General features: G+C 49.8%; 1 protein-coding gene across 1 annotated transcript in view; it reads right to left on the reverse strand.

Annotated features, from left to right (window-relative positions):
* The window catches only part of LOC119446746 (protein gooseberry-like), a 62,856-nt gene extending 61,035 nt beyond the window's left edge, over positions 1–1,821 (reverse strand). The window contains exon 1 of the mRNA XM_037711272.2: positions 1,091–1,821. Coding sequence (XP_037567200.1) covers positions 1,091–1,166 — 76 coding nt within the window. The 5' untranslated portion in view covers positions 1,167–1,821. The remainder of the gene's footprint in view (positions 1–1,090) is intronic.
* Positions 1,822–9,936: the final 8,115 nt, after the last annotated feature.

The following is a 9,936-nucleotide window of genomic DNA, read 5'->3' on the forward strand; positions in this document are numbered from 1 at the left end:
ATTTCCGGCGTGTATAGGATGTCTTCTGGGTATAAAGATGTTAAGTGCGAATCGTGGGGCTCCTTTGATACTATACGTATTGCGTCACCGTCGAGTCTACAGCGTAAAGTGGCTGATCATACCGCTTCTACGACCGCGTGCGTCTCTTGGAACACCATGATGAGCAGAGGTATCGTTCATCTCCACAAGGTTCGTAAAACCGACCAGGACACAACGTCAAACGTTCACAACTATCGAATTTTCCAACTTGCTCTTCATCGTTAGAAGAGAGGCCAGCATTTCTACAAAGGTGTCGACCCGTTGGGTGACTGCGATCTGAGAACAGACAGGACTCAGCGATATGAGAAAAGCGTATGCCACCAAACTGCTGGAAAAGACGTTCGGATAGAATAAATAAAAAGTCATAGTTTCGCCATAAGGGCGAAGCAGTGAATACGATAATAGCATGCTATAATATTACACTGAGTGTAAGACTCGTAGCTGTAATGACAGTATAAAGTGAAGTAAACGTAAGCTAAGTAAAAACGAGTTGTTGTGCTCTGTTTGAATCCTGCCGTCGGGCAATTCAATTTATATTTACCAATTCAAGCCAATGTCATTATTAGCGACTTTACCACCACTTTTCCGTATCGGGTATGTTTCAAACCTCTTCCCTGGGCCGATCCCGGATATAGTGCACAGCCGCACCAATAAAATTACATAATTTTCAGGTTTGAGCTCTCTTATAGTTTCGCACTTTTAATATTTAAGTCTGAGAAAGATTTGAGATAAAAGGCAAGCGCTGTCAGTGTTGCTTCATGACATCTGCTTGTGGGTTGTCATTCTCAAAATTCTTAGGAATAATTTTGTCAAGAATGCAAGACTTGGTACGAGCAGCTTCGATGATAGAATGGTGTAGCAATATAACCCGCATATATTGCATGTGAAATAGCATGGTATGGCATATAGCATACGTATACTTAAGTATATAAGGAACCTCACGGCGACGCCGACAGCACAAATTCGCTTTCAGTGTCCATATAACTGCTATCGCAATAATATATATGCGCCCCTGCGCAAACAGGGCTGGACAGGCAGGTGGTTCTTTTACCTTGGAAGGGGTAGCCGGCGAAGATTGGTCTGATGGTGCTGAGCGCCATACTGGGCGCCGAGTGGGGCGCCTGCATCCAGCAGCGCCCCGCGCTCGACGACCAGTCTGCGCCACCCAGCGCTGGGAACGAGTTGGCCTCCAGGACAGCGCCGTCGCCGCCGCCGCACGGCGAACCTTCGGAACCACGCGCAGGCGGGCCCGACCCGTCGCCCGCCGAGGGCACCACGCCGAACTCCGGGAGCGGCACGTCGTCTTCTTTCTTCGACCGAACTCGCAGAAGCAACTCACACGCGGTGAACGTCGCGGCCCACCGGTTCCTCACAGCGTTGCTCGGTCCGCCGACGGTGTTGCAGACGGTCTCTGCCTCTGGCGCGGTGCACCACAGCTAACGGCCAGTTTTTTGGCTTCCCTGCGGCAGGCAGTTTTTCTTGTTTTTGCAATAACAGCACTGATCGGCGGGCAACTTTAACGACGCGTGAAGTAACGGAACACCTCTGTGACACTTTTTGTCAGCACTTCGTTGAACGGCGAAGCAAAGCAACTCCTAGGTACTGTCTCCGTTGGACCGTGCTGCTGCTTTCTTCGCTCTCTTGTTTCTGTAGAGGGCGACACTTCTGGTTGCGGTGAGATCCCTGTATACTACACGGCGGCACTTGCGTCGATCACACACACGCGCACGACACCATTGAGGAGCAGGTGCTGGCTCGCAGGAACGCACAGGCGAGGGCGCAGGAGGTACGCAGCCTTCTGCCGAGGGAATCCGGCAGCGCGATCGGCCGCGCAGCGCACCCTTGTTGAGAGAGGGAAGCGCGGAGGGGCGGAAGGTGCGATGAAGGCGGAGCTTTGGCAGCTCGGGGGCGGTCCATGCGCCCTTTTTTGCGGCCGCGCAAAAGCGACGCACCTGGCCCGTTCCCCCCCCCCCCCCTCCCCCCCTGTGCCCATCGGTTCCTCGAGAGAGTAGCTCGACGTGTGCCGGTCACGATCACTCTGCGTTGAGCGCGTTTGCGTCCGTTGCCGTTGGTGCGTAAGCGCGCTCACATGCGCGAACGTCGAGAAGTGCCGTTGGTGAGCAGCGCCGGCCTTTCCACCGAAGTTCGCTGTGCGTTTTCTGTGAACCGGACTTTCCGCTCAATTTTTCCGATATGTCTCTGCCGTCGTTGGCGAGAGATGTAAATGGCCACCAAGGAGTGGTCGTGGCATTAAAATAAGACAAAGAAATTTCCGATATATATGTATTTTTTACGATTCAGTTCGAACGTGGTGCGTCGGCTATTTCTCAACGCAGCCGATTGTGCGCATAGGCACCACCGCGCTCCGGAAGTTGACGTCGTGCAGGTGCCAGCTCTGCATCAGTTCTCGACACTCCGGCACCCGCTGCTTTGGGAACACAGGCCTTACAATCTCATTGTAACAGACAACATGACATAGGGTGTAGCTGTGACAAGGGAAGCGTTTTACCTAATTCCTAAACTACATAAGCAGTCCATGAGGAAGGCTGGTGGTGAGTCAATTTCGCTATCCGTCGGTAGTCCGGAACCGCGTTGTCCGCGCCCGATGCCGTAGGTGCGGCTAAGTCGCGGTTAACCTTAAAATATTTATGAGAGCATGATTAATGGAGATAAAGTGGAAAGAATGGACGAAGCATGACACCCCTGTGCTAAATAAAAGTGCACTAATTTTTATTTATTACATACTGCAGACCCCTGGGTCTAAGCAGGTGGGCAGTTTCAAAATTACAGTCATAATACAAAAAACGACAATAGAAACTGTTTTGAGATTAGTGTAATAAGATATAATACAATACAAATGAATACAAAACAACAACAGAATCTGTTTCTAGATTATTGCAATAATAGTGTCACAATAACAGAGATGTGAATTCGTGCAACAGTGCTACTTTGGTGTGGTAGGAGAGACTAAGATGATGCTTGGGTTAATTCGTTCCAATCTAAGACCGTTCGTGGAAAATAGGAATACTTGTAAGTGTCAGTTCTAGCAAAATAAGGTGTTAGGGAGTTAGCCTGATGGTGCCTCGTGGGTCTGGTTAGTAAGGGTGATAGTACGGTGATGAATCTATCGCAAGTTCGTGGTTAAGAAGCAGTGAAAGGAAGTCAATTCTGAACTGTTTTCGACGCGTTGGCCACGGCTGGATGAATTTGGATGGATTTTATGGGCACCTCGATCGTCAGATGATATGGGCTGATGGTTGGTGCCGTCAAGTTCGAACCTTTCTTTACCTCTTCCCCGGGGTCTTGCGTTCGTCGTTGTTTCCTCACCAGATGTCATTGTACATAAATCGTACAACTTCAGCCCCTGGGTATGTGCTAGCTGCTGGCTTGCCGAGTTGCGTTGTCTTGCCGGCAACCTGTCTTGCCGATTATAGGTCACTAGGCTTGTGCTGGTTGCTGTCTTGCAGAGTAGACGACTTGGGCCACTCTGTGTGTGTTGGCTGCCGTCTTGACGTGTAGACAACTTGGGTCACTGGGCATATCCTGGCTACTGTCCTGCAGAGTAGACAATGTAGCGCCCCTTGCCTCGGGCCCGGGCCGCAGTCCACAACTCGCTCTACGTGCAGCGTCCGTGAAGGAAGAGGAAGTTAGCTTCCGGCCGCGCAGCGTGTGCGGCGCGATATTAAATAAAAAGAACAGTTAGAAACCGAACGCTGTCGGAGCTGGGTCTTCCTCCCATTAGCTCCGACCGGTCTGGCAACCCGGAAAAGAACACGCAGCTCCAACCCTCCGATATGGATCCTGCCGGCTCTTCCGCTCTTCTTACCGGTGACGACGCCCAGGGGGACGCCCGACCTGGCGGTGCTGCAGTGGCCGCGTTCCAACACATCAACCTGCCGCCATTTTGGCCCAACAGCCCCCAGCACGTGGCTCCTGCAGGTCGAGGCGCACTTCCGTCTGCGGCAAATCACCAGCTAACAGACCAAGTTCTTACACCTGGTGTCCTCCTTACCTCCGAACGTCGGCGAGGATGTTATCACCTCCCTGGACCCGACCCATTCTTTCGGCACGTTGACGGCGGCTGTCATTTCCCCCAAGTTAGAGTCCGAGCACAGCAGACTCCAGCAGCTCCTCACAGCTACAGAGTTCTGTGACAGTCACCCTTCACAGGTCTTTCGACGCATGCACCAGCTTCTTGGTGGAGTCTCCGCCTCTAAACATGGTCCCAGTCCTCGTGTCTGCGGGTGATGTGCCATTAGACAAGCTCGCTGAACTGGCTGATATCGATCGAGTTGCGGACGACTCGCAGGCCAATAGCCTCAGCGCCGTTACCACTCCGCTTGGTGCCAAAGAAATATTCTGGCGACTGGAGACCAAGTGGGGATTGCCGCGCTCTCAACGCCCACACCTTAGCAGACCGCTATCCACTTCCTCACATACAAGACTTCACATCGACTTAGGCTGGGTACACGATCTTCTCTAAGATTGACGTAGTGAAACCTTATCATCAAATTCCTGTGGAGCTCGCTGACGTTTTGAAGATGGTCGTTACCACCCCTTTCGGCATCTTCGAGTATATGAGGATGCCTTTTGGATTGCGCAACGATGCACAGATTTTTCAGCGCACTATCAGCGAGGTCACGCGAGGTCTCGACTTCGTGTTCGCCTACCTTGATGATCGCCTCGTCGCAAGCTCATCCGGCCCCGAGCATGAAGCAACCGGCCCCGAGCATGCCCTTTTCCACCAACTTGATTACAGTCTCGCCATTAATCCGAACTAGTACCTCTTCGGCGTCACCAGCATCGAGTTCTCAGGCCACCCTGTCACCCCACAAGGTATCCAGCCTCTCGCCAGCAAAGGGTAGGCAATTCAAGACTTTCACTCAAAAGACTCGGAGATTTCCTGGGCCTACTGAACTTTAATCGCCGCTTTCTTCCGATGTGGGCCACTTTCCTGAAGCCTCTGACCGACCTACTGGCTATCGAAAAAGATCCGGCTACGCCACTTGAGTGGACTGAGGACGCTGAAGCTGCCGGTTCGCTACTGCCAAGAAGGTGCTGGCAGACGCTACCATGCTCATACATCCCGTTTCTGATGCCCCAATTCGTCTCATCTCCGATGTATCGAACGTGGCAGCCGGCGCAGTTCTCGAGCAGCACGTATCTGGTTGGCAGCCTCTTGGTTTTTTTTTTTCTCGCAAAAACTGAAGTCACATGAAGCTAAATACAGCGCATTCGGTCGAGCACTCCTTACGGTGTACTTCGTGATCAAACATTTTCGCCACTTTCTGGAGGGCCGGGACTTTCAATTCGTCCCAGAACATAAGCCCCTGACGTTTGCCTTCCATCGGAATCACAGCAACTATACACTGCACGGGAGATCCGCCAACTGTGCTTTATCTCCGAGTTCACAGTGGATCTCCGTCACGTGCATGGGCCGGAAAAGGCTGCCGCTGATGCACTCTCCCACGTAGATGCTCAGGCGTCCAACCACCAGTAGAAATGGAGGAGCTGGCCGCCGCCCAGAGCAATTTTTGATCAACTGCACAACATGAACCACCCTGGTATTCATGCGACCCAGTAGCTAGTCACCACTCGCTTCCTTTGGCCAAGCATCAATGCATACGTCCGTCGCTGCGCGTGTTAACCCTTTAACTGGCAAGATAAGAAATACTTGACCTAGTATGGTTTTATTGCTTTAGTTCTTCTTTACTTTCCTCAAATACATGCCAAGCGGTTTCTCTAAAAACTAAGCGAGATACAGTAAGTCAAAATTATTGTTGACCAGGTGGTGAACGGTAAATGCATGGTCCAAAAGTGGACCGCACGTATAGCACTTGCTTTGGCAAGGTCAATCTGTGTTTTTGAGATACAAAGTTCACCGCCATATACCGTTACGTCTAACTCCCCATTTCGGCCTCCAGACGCGAGGTTTTCCCACGTCCACCTCGACATTGTCGGCCCTCTCCCGTCATCATGTGGACCCTGTTACCTGCTCACGTGCGGATCGCTTCACCCGATGGCCAGAGGCGTTTCCCATTACGGACACTACGGCAGAGACAGTTGCTGCGGCTTTCATGAGCGGCTGGGTGTCGCGTTTCGGATGCCCTCCTGTCGTTACCACCGGCGGTGGCCGCCAGTTTCAATCTGCCCTATTCACCGCGCTTGCCAACATCCTAGGCGTTCGAGACGGCCTACCATCCTTCTGCGAATGGCGTAGTGGAAGGACTTCAACAACTAAAGGCTGCCCTTACCACTTATGAGCCAAGGGAACGTTGCCTCGTCCACCTTCTCTTCGTCCTTCTGGGCTTCCGATAAGCACTGAAGGCTGACCTACACTGTAAACATAAATAAACCTAATGGGCGTTTTTGTGGTTGAATACCTTTTAAAACTGCATAGCCCAATATGTTTACTCCATAACCATGAAGTAAGAAAAAAAACATAAAACCATGATTTTACCTCCTTAACCAAATGACGGAGTAAAAAAGTGAAATGACCTGATATCACCCCATTTACAAAATGGAGTTTATTAGCGCGATAACCTCGTGCCGTGAAATGGAGTGAAAATGCATTTCCTCCATGCGCTGTAAACACAACTTATATCCGGCATAGGTACAGGATACGACGCACAACCTTTTTTAACTCCTCAATGCCAAAGTTTATTTCCTCAGCAGGAACGTATTCAATATAAAAACGTTATTCATTCTCAACTCTCATAGATGTACTAAAATCGGTCGTAAACGGGAGTTTTCCCCCTTACGAGAAATCTCATATGTAAATGGAGTAAAATAGAGGCTAGTGCGGCAGTCGCATAAACTAGACACAGTCGGGTCCTTTACGGCTCTGCAAATGTTTCTTCTTTCGTGCATTTCAACTCATGGATACTACTTTGGATTTTTAGCGGCCGTTTCTACAAGCCTTTGGCGTCACTATGACAGCAACGACTTGTCGATGCCTTCCTTTGCACGACGCACACGACGTAGATTCCGACGGTCTCGTCGATGGCGACATCAAGACACGATTTCAGGCCCAACATCCATCGACACCTCCTCTAGGCCGGGCAGCCGCAATGTCATTCATGCATGCCCGACGAGCCTTGTCCAGCGGCGAGCCTTGTCCACCTTTAATGTGGCGCTACGGCTTTCTTTAGCAAATCGATTTAAGTTGAGAGCGGGTCGATTTTATGACGAAAAAGAAAAGCGTGTCTGTGGTTGGGTGCGTGTGCGGGAGGAAAGAGTGCGTGCGCACGTTGCTTGAGTGTATGTGCGCGTGTGTGAGCGCGCGCGTTTTCACTATGTGTGTGTGCATACGTCGGTGCTTTTTCGTGGAAGCTTAGCATGAAGGCTTTCATGTGTGTGTCAGTGTGCATATAGTATTGTTGACCCAGCACTCGCATGCACTTGCTTGTGGGGTTCGTCTAGCCTCTAGTCACTAGGCAGGTTTTGTGGACATTGACCCCACCGGAATGCGGCATGACCATTGTCGCTAGCGTGCCTGCATGTTCTCCCTCTCCCGGCGAGGAGGAGACCATTCAGGCACCCTAAATTTGGCATGGTCAATGGGCGCGATGCGTGACTTGAATGTCGTTCCGGTTGTCAAATTTTCTGTACGTGTCGTTTGAGCGTGTTCACTTGCTGACTTCTGTCGTCAATGGTTTAGGAAGACTCCAGCTCCATCCAATTTTGAAATACGGGATGATCTATGGAATTATCACAATGCCACATATTGAGTTAAAACAATTTGCAAAAGTTTGTAGGTCTGCTACCATGCTGACTATAAATACTCTTGTAAATAGATTACATTTCTTGTTTTAAATGTGCTTCCCCCCAAGATAAGGAGAACGATACTTTATATGGTTCGCTCGAGTAATTAAATTGTTGTTAGAGTTGGCTACGTATCGTTCTGTCATTCAATGTAGTTCGCGCTTCCTTTTATCGGCAGATTTGCATTGTGGCATTGTCACGTGGCCCCTGATAAGCATGCGACACACTTCTTGTACAAGTAGTACCACTACCAACCTCAACACGAGCTCAAATAACAGTGGCCCCCATACCCAAAAACATGCACCCAGAATACAATAAAGCACGACGCAAAGCACGCACACGACATATTAGTACATGGGGCAAGGATGGCCTACCCCAACACCAGGGGCATTGATTGGCATATCTGGTTGGCCAGATGGCATGCCATCGCCCCAGATGTGGGTAGGTGTTTGTCTGGATTTTTCTGTATTACCGAACCGCGAGCCAGTCCTCAACATCCTCGAAGGTGTCCCCATGGAAGGATTTGGGGATTCGCGGCTGGTTAAGGACGACCTCGGTCAGTGTGGTTGAGGAAGAAGAGGGAATTGTACTCATCATTCTGACTCGGTTGGGTAGAGGCTCGTACTCAGGTGGCCGTCTTTGAAGTCGACGACTTGTCCGTACATGAACAGGAGTCAACTCGACCGGACTTCGTGCTGGGTTTGTAGATTGGGTTCGATCTGGGCGTGGTAGCATGTACGCAGCACCTCAACCAGAAACTTTAACGTAGATTTAACACGTAGTCTTGCAAAATATACGCTTCTATTTAATGGCGGGCCAGAAGAAGAGCGTGCAGCTTACGCGCTTCATCGTCTTTCATGGCACCGACCTTTGCGCGCGCCGTCCCGCGGTGCGGAAGCACCACATCATTTTGTCAATATATCTCAAGGTGCGATCCCCTTAGTATACATTCAATGCCGACGTTAGGACCGGCCTTTGGAGTGCCAAAATGTCTGTATTAATAGATTAAAAAAACTTCATTTTCTCAAAGAAGTATTTTTTATTGGCAATGTTCTGACGAATACAACTACCTGACATGCTGACATGCACCATCACATCTCTCAAGACTAAACAGTATGCAGAAATCACACATCGGGTCGGTCCAGATATAGCGCGATGTGAGCGCCCCCGCAACAGAATACACTATATAGCTAGCTGAACCATCACTTCTAAAATAAAGTATCATGATTTGTTCTGAACGCAATCAGCAAGTGCTTACTCCCTGTGCCGCAGTCAGAGGGCAGCCACTGCATTATACAACGCTGTGCAGCGACCCACACGACTCAGTCGTTGGCAAGTAATAATTAAAGTAAGAATTTACTATATTTAGTATAAGTATACTGAGTAAAAAAAAAAGCTGAAATGTACGAGATATGCACCCGATTTCTAGTTCTCAACTTTTGTAAGTAAGATAATGTAAAATAATTATTATGAAGATTTGTTGCCGTCAAAACTAGCCATAGTGATGCCCATGATATGTGGGAAAGGTGTACATACCTTCGCAAATGGGAAAACGGGTAAGTTCCTATTGTACAGGGAGCGTTTGCATTTACTCATTGCAGCAGGCACGTGGTTTACTTTTTGCTGCATTCTTTAGGCTCGGGATTCAATGGCTGTCAGGTCAGAGAGCACGCAAACGCCTCCTCCTCAGACTTGATTATTGTGTTTGATCAGCTTTTGTGTGCAAGCAAGGCGGTATATAGTTTGCGTTCAACTGGCGCTGGAAGCTCCCTGCGCTTTGTTCAGTTCTTGTACAGTGCTGTACCGTAATGCGGAGTGTTGCACAATACTGTACAGTAGTGAATAAGGGCACTTGCACAGGAGCAGATTAGACATGCAGCCAGACAAACGTTGGTGGAAGGCCGGTCTGAAATCGTCTGCGTGCTCTTTTGGGAGTGAAAACACACACGAAGGGAAGAATTGCTCGTAATAATTTGTACATACGCTGTCGAAGCGCTGATGGATAAAAGCAACCTAGAAAGAGGGGGGGGGGGGGGGGGGGGGGATAAAGTTGCACGAGAACCGGCGTATTCAGCATGGTATGGCCGATGGCAAAGTTGCACGCGATATTAGTCGTACACAATTATCATAATT

This window comes from Dermacentor silvarum, chromosome 3 (genome assembly GCF_013339745.2).
Source record: "Dermacentor silvarum isolate Dsil-2018 chromosome 3, BIME_Dsil_1.4, whole genome shotgun sequence".
Lineage (NCBI taxonomy): Eukaryota > Metazoa > Arthropoda > Arachnida > Ixodida > Ixodidae > Dermacentor > Dermacentor silvarum.